Source organism: Nipponia nippon, unplaced genomic scaffold, assembly GCF_047370975.1.
Source record: "Nipponia nippon isolate SJK-2023a ecotype South Korea unplaced genomic scaffold, ASM4737097v1 scaffold_2, whole genome shotgun sequence".
NCBI classification, from domain to species: Eukaryota; Metazoa; Chordata; class Aves; order Pelecaniformes; family Threskiornithidae; genus Nipponia; species Nipponia nippon.
This window is the reverse complement of record NW_028262336.1, coordinates 1615139-1635217: the sequence shown is the minus strand read 5'-3', so window position 1 is coordinate 1635217 and position 20079 is coordinate 1615139. Positions and strand designations below refer to the sequence as shown.

Sequence of the window (20079 nt, the reverse complement as noted above, 5' to 3'; positions counted from 1 at the left end):
GAGAGTCCTGAGACAACTTAGCAAAACTGACAGGAATTCATGAAGTGATTCTCTTCCCCTGTCCCTGTGTTTCCAGGTGAAATGGCTTCATCAAAACAATATTGTCTGTTCTACGTCTATGGGGTGAGGAGGGCTCTGCCTGCCCAGACGAATTGATTTAATTTCATTTTTTCTTACATTTTGCCATCCAGGATTGTATGTTTGGGCGCTCGCAGGTGAGAGAGAGAGAACCACAGCAGCAATGAGGCCGCAGTGGTCTAGGGACGGCTGACAGCCTGGTGCCCTCGGAGTCACCTCTGCTTTCTGCAGATGAGCTCTACAGAGAAACTAAGAACATCATTTAATAATGAGGGGGGGAAAAAACCTGATAAGTGCATAAACCAGCAACTAACTTTTGAAGAAAAATATAATGTGGATGGATTGTACCACAGTTGCCAGTATCATCTGTCTTTCATGCTGCAGTTTCCTTGGTCTACCTGTCTGGCTATTTAGATCGTGAATTTTGCAGCTGCAGGTGTCCCTGGGATTAACTGCTCTCGTCCGCAGCATATGACAGTTTAAGGCATGAGGTGAAAATTACAGGACTCAACACGTGGGGACAAGCAGAACATGATGACTTGAAACCACACAACCAGGAGACAGGAGCCAAAAAGAAGTGGTATGAATGCCCCAGGCCTGCCATGTGGCGAACGAGCTTGATTTGTCCGTTTTCACCGAAGTGCATTGGGCTTGGGGTTTTTCAATCAAAAGTCAAGTTTGAATTGTTTCTCAAGCATTCCTGTTTCTGAGTGATTGATCATTCAGAGACGAGCAATGCCGACTGAGAGCATTTATGCGGAGCGGTTGCAAGAGCAGGGTGAGAGGGATGCGTGGGCGACTGAAACGCTTCGGTGGCTGCTAACGCTTCTCTGCCCCTGAAGGAGAGCTGTGGGCTTGCAGAGGTGGCTGAAGGGACTGAAGAGGAATGCTAAAAGGCTGATGGGGTAGCGGCTGGTAAGCAAAGTGTTACAGATGGGTGCCATCCACCCCGAGGGCCACGATACCTTGTGCTGTCTACGAGGTTTGTACAGGCTTTGTGTGTGTGCGTGTGATGTCTATGAGAGAAAGCCTGCTACTACTGTGATTTTTAAGAGATTAAGGACTGTAGTAAAGTGATTATTTGCTGTTTTGTCCCTATAGCAGATGTGTGCTCCGTTAGGGTGACTCGCAGGCATTCACGGTCTCTCTCTCTCTCTCTCTCTAGGTTCTCAAGCATCTGCGCCACTTAAATTTCACCAATAACATGGGGGAGCAAGTGGATTTTGATGAGTTTGGGGACCTGGTAGGGAATTACTCAATAATCAATTGGCATCTCTCTCCGGAGGATGGCTCAGTCGTCTTTGAGGAGGTTGGGCACTATAACGTTTATGCCAAGAAAGGGGAGAGGCTCTTTATAAATGAAAACAAGATCCTGTGGAGTGGATTCTCTAAGGAGGTAAGTGCGTAAATCCTCACAGCAACATCTCCCAAGTTCCTACAGGCTGAAATTTGAATTAACCCTGTGCACTCCTGTGTTATGGCTCCATGTCTCATTAAAAGACCCAGTCATCTTACTGTATACATGGTCTCTGCCATAGTCTTTTACACCCTCATTACACACTTCTGGAAATAACGGGCAGCTGCTTCTCCCCTCCTATATATTTGATGAGCCTGGGTATTAATCGTTTAAATAATGCCCTTTTTCTGGCCCACGTAGATAGCTTGGAATTTTGCACTGCTGTTTCCACAAGGATGAGAAATTCATTACCCAAGTCTGGTTGTTGACTAAGTCAAGTTTTCCTGAGCTCAGTAGTTTCATTGCTGAAAACAGCCATCTCTTCCACTCCCAGTATCTCTGCACCAAGAAGTGTCTCTTCCTACTTACTCCTAGTTAAAGTCACAGCTGTTTCGGCTGGCTTTGCCCTCCGAGTCCCAGAGCCTTCCACACACCCTTGCCTTGCAAACCAAACAGAACAAGCCCTGTCAGTCTTCCCAGGTTATCTTGGACATGGTGCTCAAATAGTGGGAGATGCCAGTACCTGCTGCCTTTTTTTTTAATCTGCCAGAAGGTGCTTGTGCAGTCTCAAAAGCATGCGATGTAACCATTGATTTTAGTCAGGCCTCAGTCCTGCTCCACTTTCTCACATATGTTAGGTCTTTTCAGTATAACTGTGTCGTCACTAGCAGCCAGGGCTATGTGTCCCCCGCGTGATGGGAACGCGGTGCAGGGATCTCCAGACAAGGGCCAGCCCGCTCCAGCCTAGCCAGAAACCCTGGCTCCCAGAGGGGATACTGAACGAGCACTGGCTTGTGGCCTGGGAGGTGACACAGGGAGCGCTAACTTAGAAATGTCGCTGCCAGGCCCCGCTGCAACGTTTAGGCGTGTTAAATCAGCACCTGATTAATGAACAAGGCAATTCACTTCCAGGTCATTATTCAGTTTGGCTGACAGATCAGGTAACTGCTTCTGCAGTAGCTACACTTGCCTAACACACTTACACAGTCAGTTAAGCCTTGCCTTTACTCCAGATACCCCAGCTTCACTTATGGTTTAAATCCAGAGCTCTCCGAAGGATGCACGGGTCAGGCAGAGCACGCTGCAGCAGAAATACTGAGTGCAGGCTTTTCTAAGCCCAGCAGGAGACTCTGAGCCCAAACTACAAGTGGAGTTAAAACCCCCTGATATTCTAACCCCTTCTTCTGATCATTGCAAGTGTCACTGACACCTCTTCCAACAGGCGGGATTTTTATTTTTAACTTAAACTGAGTAATTATGTTCTCTTGGTCTAAATTCCTCCAACGGTGCAATATTTATCTTCATTCTCTGTCCTAAACTATTAAAAATGTGACTGGATGTTGCAGAGCGTCACGCCAGGGCATGTAAATTGTGTGCCAGTGGAGGGGTGTGTAACCTCTATGTCTGTTGCAGCTTTTTTCCCAGTTTATAGCATTTGTATTTCTTCCAGATACAAGGCTCTGCTCAAAAAGAGTAGCCAGTACTTCACTCATTAAAGCCTTCTATGCCTCCATCACCCTTTAAAAAAGATTAAATGTAGTTAATTTTAACACAGGAACTTCAGCGTTGGCCAGACTTGCAAAAGAACAAGTTAAAGAGTAGGTAAGACAGACAGATTCGTTTTGGCAGAACCCAAGGAAATTCCCCACAGAATACTTAAGAAGGCAGCCAAAGCAATCTCGAAAGTACTAGCAATTCATCTTTGAGAAATGTGGAGGACGGGTGGTGTCTCAAAGGATTAGAGGACGGTAATCGTAATACCTGTCTTTAAAAGCAGATATAGAAGAGCCAAGGGAATTACACACAATCGAGCTTCAGTAACCTAAAAGACTTGACAAAAAAAACCCCTATTAAACAGTTTATAAACACTTAGAGGATAATAAACTGATAAGAAAAAGCCAACGTGGATTTGTCAAGATGAAATCATGCTGAACCAATTTAATTTTCCTCCTTGGAAGCTCAATCAGTTTAGTAGATAACGGGGAAGCAGTGCATGACTTCAGTTGGGCCTTTGATTCAGCCCTGTTCAAAATCATCAGTGACAGCCTAGGGAGAGGCAGCCTGGACTGATGAAGTCCTCTTGGTGGATGCACAACCTGCTGAACGACTGTCCCAAGGAAGAGGTATTAACAGTGCCTCTGTCCAATTAATTACGCAGTCCTGATTAACAGCTTAGAAACAGGGTTCCCAAACTGTGCTGCAGCTAAACTTCAGCGTGGTGGGCACCAGCGACTGCTCTCAGCTGCAGCCGAATACCGGCATTACAAAATGGGCATCAACACAGGAGCTGCCGCTACCGAGGGCTTGCTTACCCCGGGGCTGAGGTCGATGCCTGCACATAGGCCATTTCCAAACGGCAGCCCGGACTCGCTGCCTGCGTGCATCCACATGGGAGCTTCTGGGGATCAGCGGGTTAGCAGCCCTTGGGCTTGGCAACAGGAGAAGTGAGGGAGTCAAAGGGTTCAGACAGGGTTTAGATCCTGCAGTGAGGGATGGGGAAAAAGGGGATGGAGGTTCATTCCTTTCCACATAGCAGCAAACCTCCAAAAAGGTAAATGGAGGCTTCCAACCAGAGCAGCCCTTAGGTATGTACAGATCATGGCACTTTGCTGGCAGTGGAAAGTGGGGGTTTAACTCCCCTGAGCTGAGAAAGCCATGTTCTGTGTCAGCTCTCTTTCCTTAATTTAGGTGGGAAAAGGTGAGCTCAACCTCGGGTTGTGCTTCTGTGTAAAAAAGGGCCCAGGCTTCCACTTCTTGTGCTGAACTCCCTGTTGTCAGTGTGCATTAAGCACATGGTGAGCGTGCCCCCGCGACCACTCGCTGCCAGGGCACGGCCGTGCCCAGGTGGGCTCACACTCAGCATAAAGGCAAAGCCAGCAGGTGACACAGCTCATCGTTTGCAGCAGCAGAAGTCTGGAAGCCTGAGTAACCTTCCTGATGAAGTTCAGGAACGTCAGCAGTGAGCTGTGGGCTTTACGTGTGGATTTACACCTGGAAGACCTCAGGTGTACTTCGTGTGGAGGTGGCTGGTTTTGGATCTGCATATAGCTGCGGATTTGCATCTTTAGATGCTGAGTGTTCTAAAAACCAGGCCTTCCTCTCTTTCATATGAACACTCCTCTTGTTTAGGTAATTTGCCTTTCATGTTTCAGCGTTGGAGAGGGTCTTCGGGAGAACAGGAGGAAGCGGGCTTCAAGGAACTGTTATAATTCCCACAAATCATTAGCAGTCAATGTGCAATATATGGGACCGGGGATCAGCAGTCAGAGCCCGTCATCTCCAAGGCTGACTCAAATTCCTGCCAGTAGAGATTGATTGTCTTTTCTTTTAACCACCTAACGACTGTTTTCTGGTACGCGTATCCTGGGTCACATATACAGGTTCGCAGTGCCCGCAGCACAGTAGAGATGACAGAGATCTGTTGAGCCTCCCTACCATCCCTTGATGTGATCCTGCAAGTTAATACCACTGCAGCGGGTTGGGGAAGGACTATTGTAGAAGACGTATCTGTTGTACAAGATGTGCCTGTTCTGTGGAAAGAATAAGTGAGCCTCTGAGGCTTTCCATCCAGCATGCTAATCAAGCAATACCGCCCTTGGGGTAAGGCCAAGGTCCTGCTGTAGGAAGGCTGTACGGGGGGCACTGCCACCATTAACCCTCCTCGGGCTTTTTTCTTGCAGGTGCCTTTCTCCAACTGCAGCAGGGACTGCCTCCCAGGCACCAGGAAGGGCATTATTGAGGGGGAGCCCACCTGCTGCTTCGAGTGCGTGGACTGCCCTGACGGGGAGTACAGCGATGAAACAGGTAATACCCACAGAGCTGCTTCGGGGGTTGCAGAGGACCGGGCGAGCCCCCTGGGCATCACCTGCGGTGGTGCTGAAGTCGCTTCCCTGCAGTGCTGAGCTGGAGGCTGCTCTGCCACAAGGCTTCACAGAAAGTCTGGAGGGCCTTCTGAAAAGCTTACAGGAGTTGAGTCCTGTGGTCCTCAAGTCCTGTCTTCTGCTAAGCCTTCTTGTCTCTTCTCTGAGTTAGGAAAATTAAGGCAGAGAACTTGAAAAAGGACTTGCATGTAGGAAGCGTCTCGGGCAGCCACAAGCAAACTCCCTTGCCCTGTAGCAATAGCTTTTGATCCTCCAAAAGCCTGGAGGAAGGAGACGCTCCCTACCCTAGTCCTGAATTCTGTAGTTACCTGTCTGCTTTTCCTCATGTTGTCAGGGGTTTATTTCATGCCTTACAAAGAAATAAAGTCCAGTCCATCCCTGACTTCGCAAGCAGAGAGGAATATTTCCCTTTACGGGGTCACCAGCCACAGCTTCTGTTGAGCACTGGCACTGCAAAAGACCAGAATCTCTGAGTCCTATCAAACACCTTTTTTGTTGGTTTCAGCGGGAGCTTGGATCAAGCTGCTCAGGTTCTGTAGTAGAGGGAAAAGGTAACCTCAGTTTTAGAGCTGGTTGAAAAATTCTGAATTTCCAACACCATTAGTGCTCCCTCAGTGTTGGGCGTCCCCAGGGTAACGAAGGCACGTAAATCCTTTCAGAGCAGCAGTCCCCTCCCCACTGCAGAGCGCTCGGGGTCTCCTCACATCCCCTCCGGCAGCGCTGGTCCCGGCGCACGCTGCAGACCTTGCCCGAGATGAAAACTTCAGTAAGCTGCTTGCAAGACTGAACAAGTGTACTCCCTCGGGAGACTCTAATTTGCATCCTATCAGGCAGGAATGACGATTTTTTTAGCATGAGCATATACAGGACACTTGGGAGCAGCAGTTGTGAACGAAATAGAAGCAGTTCTGGTCATGTGGGTCTTTTGGTGTTTTTCACAGGATTTGGGGAGCTGGCACTGGTGTGCTGGTGAAATTTTCTGGGGCTGAGGGGGCAACTGCCTTCTGACTCCACAGTTCCCTGCTGCAATTTCAGCTGACAGCAGCGCTCTTTATTTCCTGGGCTTGCCAGTTTTATAGGCGTAGAGAGCAGTTTTACAACCAGTCTCATCCAGCCGAGACAGTAACGCTGCTGAAGGAGACAATGTCGTGTCCTCTCCCAGCTGCTTGCTCCCACCCTTTGTCTGGGCGCAGGACTGGTACTCGTGCGACCACCGAGCGAGTTGGATCAGGTCTCTGGTCTTTCTGAAACAAACTCTTGGCAGGTTGAGTTTCCAGCTGGAACGAGAAGCCGCACGACCTATAGCGCTGACCCCAAGGAGGGGGCAGGAACGAGCAGCCCTGGGGAAGGAGGGAGATCTGGTTTGCTCCCTGCAGTGACAGCATGGGCTCTAAGGCAGCTCAAGACAACAGCGAAAGCACTTCTTTAGGGTGCAGTGCTAAAAAGCTGCCCCTGTCTCTGGTGGAGGCGGTTGAATTCCCTGCTACGTGAAGCCTTGCCTGCAGTTTGCAATAGGCTTCCAGGTAGAAGGCAGAAGCTGAATGGATGTCGATGAAACGACATGGGGCGATGGGAGCTTCTGAGTGAGCTTTTGCATCTAGTGCAAGTTTGTCACATGAACGGCTTAGGTGAGGCAACCAGTCATTAGGAAAGCAGCATCATATCAGGTCACGGACGCTCCCACCAACCACCCCTCCAGAACGAGAGAGCTTGAAATCCTCTGCCCTCGTTAGCTGGGCATTCCTGGCTTTCTCACTGGCATCACGCTCTGCTCTGGGAGCTATGCTCTGAGGCTCCGTCCGTGCTCAGGTGCAAACCTCAGAGGGAGGCTGCTGCTAAAGGGGTTTTCTGAATGTTTGTTCCCAGCACTCGCTGCAGCCCATTGCTATCCCACTGGGATCCCGAAGGCTGAGGTGGGTTATGACTTCCAACCCACTGCTCTCAACCCCTTTCCGCTGCCATCAAGGGAGTCGTGACCCTCCCCACTGGAGCGCAAGACCCATTTGGGTCAAAGACAAAGAGCAGAAGCAGCAGGTCCTTGCCTTTTGATCACGGCAGCCACTGGAGACATACGTTGCCATCCCTGTAGGTACCAACTAGTTTCATGTAGAGGAAAGAGATGGAGGCATCAATTTTCCCTTTGCAAGTGTCAGCGGGATGCTTTGCTGGGTGTTGGGGGAGTGAGATCGTTCAGACACATCTTCCCCTGATGTTCCAACATGAAATGAGAGCGGGCTGGGAGTCAAGGGCATTGCCTGCCTCCAGGGAAGAGCAATTTAAACCCTTCTAAGACTCGCCTCTGTGGAATATGAAATAGGCTCTCAAAGCACTTAAGGAGGCTAGCACGTTTTTAATTTTCTCTGTAATAGAGACAGGCAGGATGTTTCAAATGATGATAAAAGTGTGAGAGGTATGAAGACCGACAGAAGTAGATGATAAAAATGAAGGAGCAAGAAAGAGAGAGGGACAGAGCCTGTGTAACAGCCAATAGCAATCAAAGTTTGCAAAGTTTTGCCAAGAAGTGGATTCCAAAAACACGAGTGCAGAGGCAGGCCATTTTTTAAGCTGGAACTAAGCATGCTTTGTGTTTTGCTGTACAGCCCGTGGGAGGCTGGTTGTTTCAGTGTAAAACACTCTTAGACACCAACACATGATTCTGGGCATCTACCGGCACCTGAAGGGAACACCCCATGTATTTAAGGTGAAGGCCCGTGCGTAGCTGCCATATATGTCATCCCACATTTCAGCCTCTCGTTCTGACAAACCTTCCCTCTCCCTGGCACTTCTTTTTCAGATGCAAGTGCCTGTGACAAGTGCCCTGAGGATTACTGGTCCAATGAGAACCACACATCCTGCATCCCCAAGCAGATAGAGTTTCTGTCCTGGACAGAGCCCTTTGGGATTGCTCTGACTCTCTTTGCTGTGCTAGGAATTTTCCTGACTTCTTTTGTCCTGGGAGTTTTCACCAAATTTCGCAACACGCCCATCGTCAAGGCTACAAACCGGGAGCTGTCCTACCTCCTCCTCTTTTCCTTGCTCTGCTGCTTCTCCAGCTCCTTGTTCTTCATTGGCGAGCCCCAGAACTGGACCTGCCGTCTGCGGCAGCCAGCTTTCGGCATCAGCTTTGTCCTCTGCATCTCCTGCATCCTGGTGAAAACCAACCGTGTCCTGCTCGTCTTCGAGGCAAAGATCCCCACGAGCCTCCACCGAAAGTGGTGGGGCCTCAACCTCCAGTTCCTCCTGGTCTTCTTGTGCACGTTTGTGCAGATTGTCATCTGTGTAATTTGGCTCTACACAGCCCCACCATCCAGTTACCGAAACCATGAACTGGAGGATGAGATTATCTTCATCACCTGCCACGAAGGCTCCCTGATGGCCCTCGGCTTCCTCATTGGCTACACCTGCCTTTTGGCGGCCATCTGCTTCTTCTTTGCCTTCAAGTCTCGAAAGCTACCTGAGAACTTCAATGAGGCCAAGTTCATCACCTTCAGCATGCTGATCTTCTTCATCGTCTGGATCTCCTTCATCCCTGCTTACGCCAGCACATACGGCAAGTTCGTCTCTGCTGTGGAGGTGATTGCGATACTGGCTGCCAGCTTTGGGCTCCTGGCCTGCATCTTCTTCAACAAAGTCTACATCATCCTCTTCAAGCCCTCCCGCAACACAATCGAGGAGGTGCGCTGCAGCACAGCTGCCCACGCTTTCAAGGTGGCCGCCAGGGCCACGCTGAGACGCAGCAACGTGTCGCGCAAGCGCTCCAACAGCCTGGGGGGCTCCACCGGCTCCACCCCTTCCTCCTCCATCAGCAGCAAGAGCAACCATGAAGACCCTTTTCCTCTACCGGCCTCCGCTGAGCGGCAGCGCCAGCAGCAGCGTGGGTGCAAGCAAAAAGTCAGCTTTGGGAGCGGCACGGTCACCCTGTCGCTGAGCTTCGAGGAGCCACAGAAGAACGCCATGGCCAACAGGAACGCCAAGCGCAGGAACTCCCTGGAGGCCCAGAACAGCGACGACAGCCTGATGCGGCACCGGGCCCTGCTCCCCCTGCAGAACAGCGAGCCCCTCAGCACTGAGCCCGGCTTCCAGGCAGCTTCCAGCCCAGAGACCAGCTCGCAGGAGTCGGTGGTGGGAGACGCCAAAGAAGAGGTGCCAAGCCCTGAGGCGGAGCCTTCCCTGCCATCGGCTAACTCCCGAAATTTTATAGGCGCTGGAGGTGGCTCTGTCACAGAGAACACGGTACATTCCTAACGACAGAAGATCGTGAAAGGCACACCAGCCCCCAAGAGGAACTGGCTCACCTCTTGCTTCTGAACGGGAAAGACGACAAAGACACGCTCCTGTGACACAGCCCCACCACACCTTACTGTTAGCGCCGGCAGGGTGACGCACGTGCCTCCAGAGGAAGGACTGTGTCTGGGGAGCCTTGGACTGAAGTTGTGTTCACTTTATCGAAACCAGGACATCTCAGAAGGACAAGCGAAGATTGCTTCTGGTGGGGCTTAAGCAGAAGTCCGCATGCCGCCTTGCCTCCGTAAGCTTTTCTTGCCAGACTGCAACTCAGCTGACTATGGGAGGCACGAGGCAATTCCACTATCCTCTGCTTTTACATTTATGTATAATATTCCTCTTTCCCACTATGTATAATATTCCCTCTTTATCCAGTATATGTGATCTGTAACCATGTGCATCAGGACTCTCAGCTCTACAAAAGCAAGGTACACAGTTTCACTTGGGGAAAGCACGGTCGTGGGGAAAATAAAAAAGCCCCCAACATCCTGCATGCCGTGTACAGCCAAGGGTGTGAACATGTAAAGTATTTAATGAGACAGAGCGCCCCGCTATTTATATTTAGTAATGTCCCAATCTCTTCTTTCTGCCCAGCAGGAAATACTGGACAATTTCATAGACTCCATTGCACTAGACCAAGCTACTAGGTTCCTACTGGTTTCCTCCAGCTGAGGTAGCTTTACCTCCAGCCTGCTGCTTTGGTGGAGGGGGAGAACAGCTCGTAAATCCCCCCGGAGAACGTTGCGAGAGCACAATGAGATGTATCCATGATTGATTATGTCGCTAGTAGTTGTATGCTTAACAAAGTGCTGCTGCTGTAATATTCCACATGGCATACATGGCTAACCCTTTCACACCATAGTCAGTGTTGTGCTTCGCCATATTTATCTGCCTGACACCTACACGGAGCATTGCGCTAGTCGTGACGATACTGGTGGGCCTGGTACAAAGCAAATGAAACAAGGTGAAACGGAGGAGTTCGGGATGGCGAAATAGCCCCCAAACGTGGCAATACGACGGCAGGAGCGGGTGAATATCTGAAGTGTGCGTGCTGGTAGATGACTGGATGAGGAGGACGTACGGGCCTGGGCTCTGAAACACGCACACAGACAAATGAGTAAACTGGCTCTGTTTTGGCTCCTATAGGCCATCCGCTAGGTGATTTCCCTCCTGGCCCGTCTTGAAGAGAGGACACCTGGCACGAGAAGGGCGCACTGTACCTAAAGAAAAACAGTAAGGACTTCAGCAAAGAGCATAGCACAACTTCATTACTCTTGACAACTTGTCCCACTCCCCCAAAAGCAGACATAGGCGCTCCTGGTTTTGCAAGGTACACCTGGTTCTCCATCCATGCTGGAAAGGTCGGCAGTAAGAGAGTTGTTAGAAGAGAGATTTCTTGCAGCCTGAGAAGAGAAAAAGCACCCCTCGACAGCCTTGCAGGAGGGGGTAGGGTTACATTGCAGAATTTATTTCCCTCTTCCCAGATCCCGTGTGCACGAACAAGCATCTGACGTGAAGACGTCAGTGCCCTCCCTCATCCAGCGAGAAGGTAGTCTGGGCCACTACGGGAAGGCAGACGGGCCGGCAGCTTAGCGCGAGCAGAGGCGAAAGGACTGGGTGAATGCGTTGGGGAAAATACCGCAAATTCTCTTGTTACTGTTTTTGCTTGGTTGTTCTTTTGCCAGGGCAGGCAAATAAAACTTACAGGTGACATTACTGCATAAAAACTTTGTTTTGCCACCTCCACTTGTTGCTGACGAGGAACGGGAGTTTTGGCTTGGAAGAGCGCAGTGGAAGTCGAGAACCCAAGGAGCATGCTATTAAGACAAGTTATTTTAACCCTTTTTATTGATCTGTTACATTCACCTCAGAGCGGGCTCAGATTTTAATTACACCATGTAAGAACCAATCCAACTTCAACTGTAAGGCCTCCAAATTACAACATTTGATTAAAGCTATGGCACAGCTGTTTAAAAGGAAAAAAAAAAAAAAAAAAGAGTTTGAAAACACAAATCCCTGTGGCCACAATTTTGGAAACCACATTCTACCCCTGGACCCAGCGGGAGTTGCTCACTGCTTCTGAAAAACCAGGTCCCTTCCCCAGGCTGCTGAGTGTGGCGTCTCGGCTTAATTTAGGGTACGGAATTGAGACCTGTGGTCTCCTGAGTCCAAATGCACGAACAGAGATGGGCACTAGATGGCAGAAAGGGCTAAAAAAAGTATTTCGGTCACGGCCCACACTTCCAAAAATTTCAGTAGCCAAAATAGTTTTAGTGCTAGTGAATCATCCCATGGGCCAAAACCAGTACAGTAGCCCCTGAACCGAAGCCGACAGCATTGAAAGCACAGAAGTGCATAATGAGTGAAATGAGAACGACACAGGATACAAACCGAAGGCTGTGCGCAAACGCGGGCAACGCGAGAAACAGAAAGTCACCGCTGGCTGCCTTGTTTGGAGAGCAACAGTCACTGGCTATGCACGCAGCAGATAATGCTGACATTTGGGTGGTTTTCATTCTTTGGGGGGGCTTCATTCTTTAGGTTTTTTTCGTTCTTTACATCTACTTAAAAGGAATTTGTACCCTGGCACATGATGAGGCTCCAAGAGCTGCCATGATTTTACAGCCACAGACCAACCGTGCTCAGCTTGCGGGGCAGCCCCCACCCACCCTCACGGCACGCGTGCCCTGCGCTCTGAGCCTCAAGCTCCACACGCTGTGCGGGAGCCGCCGCTGCAGCCTGTTCTAGTGACACACGCACGCCAGATGCAAGGGACGTTCAGTAAAAAAGGACCCCCTTCGTGAAGGTGGTTTGCGACCACAGCTTTTCTCCCGTGCACGGAGCGGGGTCTATGTTCTCGTCCCGCCCAGTCCAGGAGAAGAGGAGGTTTGCTCAGACCCCTGTCCAGAAGCCCGTCCGTGTGTCACACAAGATGGTACTGATGAAGACAAGTTGGGTACCGTCCTGTTGAAAGCTCGAGCCTGAGAACCTCCACTGCCACGTCCCACCAGAAGTTGCCCGTGTGAATGGCTGCCCCATCCCACCCCCATGGCTCCAAAACCTGCTGGAAAGCGCGTGCCGATGTGAACCATCTGGTAGAGGATCCTAGAATCGTTTAGGTTGGAAAAGACCTTTAAGATCATCAAGCCCAACCATTAACCCAGCACTGCCAAGCCCACCACTAAACCACGTCCCTAAGCACCACATCTCCCCGGCTTTTAAATACCTCCGGGGATGGGGACTCAACCCCTTCCCCGCAAGAGCAGCGGGGACAGGAGCAAAGGGTCTATCAGCTCTGCGGTGGGATTTCCACTGGCAGACTTGGCGGATGGGCAGGGACCTGTCCCAGCGCGGAGCCCGATCCTTCGCCCCCGCTCTGCCCACAGCCCCAGCAGAGGAGGGAGGTGATACCAGGGGAGAGAAACCCTTCCTCCCCCTTCTGTTTCATGCCTCTCGCCATGTCCTCCCTGCCGGCGCAGCAGGTCCGTTCAGTACGCAACACCCGCTGCTGCTACATTTAGGGTTGTCTTTACCAAATTTACCGAGGGGTGCTGGGAAGCGGGGGGAGGAAGGCAGGGTTTTGTTGCTGTTGTTTTTCCAAGGAATCCGGATGTTTAAATTGAGGGGAAATTTAGCTAAAGACCTGAACATTCGGGCTGGAGTCTCGCCACGGGGGTTTCTCAGAGGCTGGGTGATTCACCACGGCTCTGGGTTCGCTGGCTGAGGAAAGGCAAAACCAGCCCGGGCGAGGGAACGGTGAAGGAGGGAGCCCCGGGGATGGAAACCCTCCCTCGCTACAGCGAACATCTCGCCTCGGCGAGGGCTGCTGGGCGGCCTGGCAGGCTGGAAAGGACGGCACCCGCCGCTGAGGACGGCCGGCTCCCCTCGCAGGCCTCTCCCCCAGGTCCCGCCGCGGGGGCCCGGCCCCCGCCCAGCGCCGGTGCCGCCCCGCCGGCAGGCCCGGCCCCGCCTGAGGGGAAGGGCGGGAGCGGCGCGGCGGGGAGCGGCGCGGCAGGCACCACCATGTTGTGCGGAGGCACCTCGGCGGCCCGCCCCGCCACCGACGAGACGCAGAAGATCGCGGAGGAGGTGAGGGGGTCGCGCTGCGCCGGGGCGGGCGCCGGGGGGAACCCCCCCGGGGCCCGGGAAGGGCCTGGCGGCGGGCGCCGGCGGGGCTCCGGCGGCTGCTTCTCCCGCCGGGCCTGCTGGCGCTCGGGCCCTGGCCGCTGTGGCGGTGCAGCCGGCTCTCCGGAGGCCGGCCTGGGTTCGTTGGCTCCGGGCAGAGCGGGCTGGGGGTTGCAAGCGGACATTTCGGAGGGGTTTGGAGAGGAGCGGCGGGCAGCGCCCGGGGCCGAGGGGCAGCCGCGGCGCCTCCCGCTCCGTTCCCGGCGGCGCAGGCCAGGGCCGTGCCGCCTGCCCGCATCGGCGCACGGCCGCCGGCAGCCTCTCGAAAAGCTCCCTTTTCCTGAGCTTCAGGTGGTTCTTGCGAGGTCTAAATCTTCTACCCGCTTTTTTAAAGTCTAAATCTTGTACCCGCTTTTTTGTTGTTGTTGTTGTTGTTGTAGGAATAAGTTTGGGGCTGTTCCCCAAAGCAGGATTCAGCTCCAGCCACTGCCAGCGCCAAATCCCGATACTCCTTACAGGGACTTAAATCCCTGCCCGTGTTAATGGAGCACATGCTCCTGCTCTGAAGATGCTGATGCTTCTTTCAAAGCCTGTGGTCTTGGTTCATCGTGGGAACTCGGGTTCCTGCTGCTCTTTGTGTTCACCAGCCGGGGTGCGTCAAGCCAGCGCAGGACCGAGACGGGCGAGCTCCCGCATCTTGTGCTCTTTGTCGCTGCCCGGATTTGTTCCCCAGGCTCCAGCAGTTTCTAAACGCACACAGAGCACCCAGAGGCACAACAGTCATTGAAATGAAGGTTTAGCTGGTAGAGCCTGATGATTTTACCTTTTTAAAAAAAAAAAAAAAAAGAGATGCGCATCTCCTAAGCACTAACCTGAGTTTGCAGTAATGAGTACATAACAGAACTGCTGAGAGAGTCACAGTTATTGTTTTGACCTGAAAAGGCCTACGAGTCGTGGTAAAGATAACGTGAGTAAGCAGTTAGTGTTGCACATGGACTGATTGGCTCACTAGATTTGTTTAAAAGCCTGAATTTTCATTCTGTGGCAGGCTGCAGTGGTTAGGTAGTGCAAATATAAGATGAAGAGTAAAAACAAAACCCATCTGGATTCAGACGTGAATGGAATTAACCAAAAATCTGGCATTTTCATTTAAATCACCTATTTCAGAGGTTGTCCAGCTTGTTTTGACTGCCAGCTTAAATTACTTTAGTTAATAAACTATAGACAGGAAAACCCAAAACTGAAATTTGCCCATGCAGTCATATCCATGTCTGGATACAGACTGTGAAGGAAACATTAGTTTTCTTAAATCAAGGTAGACTTCTAAAATTACTTTGTTTGCTTAAAATCAGATCTTTGTGGAGATTTGTTAGAGCTTGCCATAAATACATTTCCTGTTCCTGCTTTTCCAGTTCTTGCCTCCACTGTATTGTTTCGTAAGCATCGTGGTGGTGGCCGAACATTGGTCAGATCCGCGGCCCTGGCACATCCTGCTGCTCGCCCGGAGCAGGTACGGTGCGAGGCAGAGTAGGGCGGCTTCCCTCTGACAGCGTCTCTGGCTCAGTGTCCCGTAGGAGCTGCCTCTCCACGGCAAGGATTTCCACCCAGGCCTGTTCAGCCCTTGGCTTCTCAGGGGCAGCTGTGGCAGAGGTTAGTCAGGGTGCTTTTGAACCATCTGCTGTTTACTGACTGCTCTGGCAGTAAGCGAACAGGCCATGCAGAACAGCGAAGAGCCTTCAGGGCACGATAAACTTCAGCCCTGTGACTGAATCACAGATGGTTTGGGTGGGAAGGGACTGCACCTCCTGCCGAGCACGGGGTCAGCAGCCCCAGGCTGCTCGGGGCTTTGCCCACTCCGCTCTGGAGAACCTCTGAGGATGGAAACCGCCCCGTTTCTCTGGGCAGCCGGCTGTGCTGCCGGAGTGTCCTCAGCGGAAGAGTTTTTCCTTATATCCAGTCTGAACGTCCAATTTCAATTTATGACCATTGGGTCTCATTCTTCAGCCCCTCAGTAAGGAGCCTGGCTTCTTGTAAGTACTGGAAGGCTTTCCTCAAAGCCTTCTCTGCTCCAGGCTGAGCAAGCTCATTTTCTTCCTCTCCTCACAGACCGAGTGCTCCAGCCATCGGACCTCATGGTGGCCCTCCGCTGAGCTCACGACAGTTTTATTGACATCTTTCTTGTACTGGGGGCCAAAACTGGACACAGCTTCCAACTGTGCTCTAACAAGTGCCGAGTAAAGGGCAATAATCGCTTGCCTCTCTCTTCTGGCTAAGCTCCTGCTGACGCAGCCCAGTGTGCTGTTACCTTCATTACCAGCAGGGCCCAGTGCTGGCTCTGGTTCAGTGCACTGTCCACCGGGACCCCCAGGCCTAGCCCCTGATCGTGAACCGGCAGAGTGGGCCGATACCAGCTCTTGCAGAGAGTGTCTCTCTCTGGGCTCTCTCTCTCCGTGCTGAATCCGGATGCCCGTTTGTCACATGCTGTGGTGAGTCACTGCCGCGGTGACACGCGGACAGGCTTGCGGCCGCATGTGGCTCTGAGCTGTCTGCAGTCATGGAGCCCAGTGTTCAGCTTTCTGGTAGAAATACCAAATGTGCTGAGCCGGAGCGATTTTGAGACCTAAGAAACCAACCTGGCACAGGTTTGCTGAAGAAGCATGGGGCAGGATAGGGTCAGTGGGATACATACGTCCACCCTCTCCCCTGCTTCTTAAAAATTGTGATGGAAACTGAAACCACTTGCTCCGTCCTCTTGGCTCAGGGGAAGGGGAGGAGGGAGGACTGAGTCCTGCGCTTTCTGGGGCTGTGCCCTTCCTTCCATCCTAGGATGCAAAGTTGTTGGGTGCACTTTGATTTCCTTGTGACAAAAAACATACGTAGAAAAGCATCCAAACATCATTATCTTACTTTTTGATGTACTGTTCGTAGCCCAGAAGAAGTGTAGAGGTGTTACCGCTGAGAGAAGATGTGCAGTATGGCTACGGCTCCCAGGGACAGGATGGTCACTGACGAGCTGTCTTGGAAAGGCACCGGAGTTTGGTCCTGCACCTTCTCAGTGCTGGAGAGGTGGGAGAACGTGCCCCGTTGCAGGAATTGTTTCTGTTGCTACTTCGCCTGGAGCACCTGAGCGGTGGCAAACTGGCGCTTGTTTTCCCCCAAGGAAGCAGGTGGGATTCAGGCAGGGGAGCAAATGTATTTATTCCCCTTGAATTTAGGAAGAAGGGGAAGTACACCACGTAGCTGGAAAGAGGAAATCTACCCGCTGCTGGTCCTGTTGCACTGGGAGTGGCGGGAGGGCTACATAACGAGCGGAGGCAGGGCGATTTTGAGAGCTAAGAACCGACCTTGCGCAGTGCCTAGGGTTGCTAAAGGAGCACGGGCCGGGATAGGGTAAGGCCTGGGTGGAACTGCGCTTGCAGCAAGGGCTCCCAGGCTAATTTGTGTTGCCCTTGTAAACAAAGCCTGAAATCTTCCACTTTTCTGACCAAGAATTTTACCGTATAGCCATGATGTTCTAGAGAGCCACGTGGGGGAAAGAAGAGCTGCAGCTCGTATGAGTTCATGAGTTCAGAGCGTGATTTTTGGATGACTCTCTGTTCTGTGATGCTGGGTCTGTAATAACTTGTTTGGAATTTGAAACGGGAGCTAATGCTGAAGACAGCCCTTTTTCTTGTTGTAAGAATGATGGATATTACAAGTTTCTCTTTAAAAAGACCTGTAGTTTTGTGCGTCTAGATGCAGAACCACTTCACGTTTGTTGTTAGATATACAGGACAGAAAGGGGAGCGGAGACATCGATAGAGGAAATGATCTGTCAAAATAAATCTTCTAGAATACCCGCACAGTTCTCTGTTGGAGGCCTCGGCGTCAGTCTGTGACGGCTGAATCGCACCGCTGGCTTGGCTTTGCTGCCTGGCTAGATTTCTGGTCTTGCTGTAACCCAAAACTTAACATTATTCATTTTAATCTTCTAATAACTTGGAAAAGCAGGAACTCTTGTGTCTGGGAATTCAGCAGCAGTGACCTGGAGGGCAGTGAGTCACACCACTTAAGTCCCGAGTACTTGAATCTTGCATCCGTCTTAAATAACGTATTGTTTCCTTAAGGTGAAACCTCAGCTAGAAGAAAAAGAAGGGAAAACCTTTGACGTCTTCACTGCGGTGGAGTTTAAAACTCAGGTGGTTGCTGGAACAAACTACTTCATCAAGGTAGAGGACACTGGGCAATGGGATTTTTTAAATTGTTTGTTTGTTTTCAGTTAGTGTGTAATATTTGGAATGGTGGTTTTTTTTCTTTACTTGCCTACAGCGGGATGCTTATGATCTGGATTTAATAAGAAAAACATCTGTGCATTAAAAAAAAAACATAATCCACCACCGCCCCCCCCCCCCGGCCCATCTCCCTGCCTGTGTTAAGTGGAGATAAGAGTACTTCTCTATTTTCATAATTTTCAGTTATTTTGTGAAACTTGGTTTTGCAAGTAATTACACATCCGTGATGTTGAGCCACTAACGTTGCGTTAAGTGAAGTCCAGATGTGTAAAGATCCGGTGAAGTGTCAGACCCGCTCTGACACTGCCTGTAGTGATGCCACACACAAACCCAAGCGACTGTGATCAAAGCGTTGAAGCGCTGCTTGGGCCAGATGAGATTAGAGCATTTTGCACGTATTTAATATATTAATCACTTCTACGCAACTCGGATTCCCTACCCGTCTGTTCCCTGTCTCAGGCATAGGGAGGACGAATAAGCCTGGAAGGACTGGGTGGTATTTCCACAAAGTCATGACTCCCAGTCTGGTTTAAAAGAGGACCACACCTTCGCGGTGGTGGTTTTTCTTACTGCCTCTCTGCTTCTGCGTCCTCCGAACACGCAAACCTACACCATCCCTCCTGCAGAAGGCTGCTGTGACTCCGCGGAACTCACTGGTTTTCGTGCTTTGCAGGTCCATGTTGGCAACGATGAGTTCGTGCACCTGCGGGTGTTCAGAAGCCTTCCTCACGAGAATCGGCCGCTGAGTCTCCACAGTTACCAGAGCAGCAAGACCAGGCATGATGAACTGGCTTTTTTCTAGCAAGCTTATCATCTTGTGCATTTTCCTAATGGTTTCTTCTGTGCGTTTTCTGTAGGCTGCAAAACGTTGATTCCTGGGCCAACAAAGCAGAAAAGAAAATGTCTTTTTTTAAACTTCATGCTGGAAAAAAAATCAATTCCTTTTATACGATTCCCTTCCCATGCAGTATCGAAATTTGAGAGTCACGTGGGCCTCCTTTCCCCTACGCTAGCACAAACCCAAGTAGCCGCACTGACTTCAGTGCGACTTAACCGGGATGCTGCGGCTGAGCCCTGTCTGCGGACCTCCTCGGCCTGCAAATTGAAAGGGGAGGGACCCTCGGGTATTTACAGCAAGGAGCAGGAGGAAAACCCGAGTCTTTTCTGTGCTGTTTTGCACCTTTGACTATATCTCTCGATTTAAATGGTACTGTGTATTTGATTGGCAAAGACCTGAGGGGAGACTTGAGCTGAAGCGATTTTGAAAGCAAGAGGAGGATTATAGTCGTTTGAAACAAGCATTCCCTTGGTAATCAATCATGTTTACCCCCTTGCAGCAGTAGGGTATAATGTCCAGTAGAGGCTGTCTGAGTTTAAAAAAACCCCACCTTTGCGTATTTTCTCAGTCCTAAGGAAAAGTCCTGGAAAGGAACTAAAGCTGGATGAGCATTTCTGCATTAATAACAATAAATATTTCCCTTGAATTGAGATGGCAGATCGGACTGGTGTTTCACTGTTCTCTTTACTGGTTTTCAATATTGGTTACGTTGCTCAGAGTTTTTTTCCACGTGTGTTTTTTCGTATTCCAGATAACCTTATGTTTAATTCGATCACCTTATGTTTAATTTTTTAATTAGAACTACTTAATTTTAATCTGGTGAGGGACAAGAAAGGCAACAAGAAAGGCATCTGCAGGTATATGGGCAGCAAAAGGAGCGCAGAGGAAAATGTGGGCCCTCTGTGCTCAGTGGAGCAGGGGACCTGGTGGCAGAGGACACGGAAATAGCTGAGGCACGTGGTGCTGCCTTTGTCTCGGCCTTTACTCGCCTTCAGGAATTCGCGGTCCCTAAGATGAGTGGGAAAGGCTGGGGAAAGGAAGACTTCCCTCAGCAGAGCTGGGTCAGGGGAACACTTAAACAAACGGGACTTAGACAGTGCCATGGCACTTGAGGGGATGCACCCGTGGGTGCTTAGGAGCTGGCCA

The 20079-nt window shown here is 50.9% G+C and overlaps 2 protein-coding genes across 2 annotated transcripts in view; both read left to right on the top strand.

Moving 5' to 3' along the window:
• CASR (calcium sensing receptor) overlaps positions 1–13486 on the top strand; it is an 82041-nt gene extending 68555 nt beyond the window's left edge. Inside the window, exons 5-7 of the mRNA XM_087757428.1 lie at positions 1244–1474; positions 5215–5338; positions 8210–13486. Coding sequence (XP_087613554.1) covers positions 1244–1474; positions 5215–5338; positions 8210–9660 — 1806 coding nt within the window. The 3' untranslated portion in view covers positions 9661–13486. The remainder of the gene's footprint in view (positions 1–1243; positions 1475–5214; positions 5339–8209) is intronic.
• A 146-nt stretch (positions 13487–13632) lies between these two features.
• LOC104008645 (cystatin-B) lies at positions 13633–19583 on the top strand. Its single transcript, XM_087757437.1, has 3 exons — positions 13633–13788; positions 17931–18032; positions 18769–19583. Exons 1-3 carry the CDS (start codon positions 13723–13725, stop codon positions 18895–18897), a joined length of 297 nt encoding a protein of 98 aa, XP_087613563.1. The 5' UTR covers positions 13633–13722; the 3' UTR covers positions 18898–19583.
• Positions 19584–20079: the final 496 nt, after the last annotated feature.

Coding starts and splice junctions, on each gene's coding strand:
- LOC104008645 (XM_087757437.1), top strand. CDS start 13,723: ATGTTGTGCGGAGGCACCTCGGCGGCCCGCCCCGCCACCGACGAGACG. Junction 13,789..17,930: donor CGCAGAAGATCGCGGAGGAG/GTGAGGGGGTCG, acceptor TGTTTCCTTAAG/GTGAAACCTCAGCTAGAAGA. Junction 18,033..18,768: donor GAACAAACTACTTCATCAAG/GTAGAGGACACT, acceptor CGTGCTTTGCAG/GTCCATGTTGGCAACGATGA.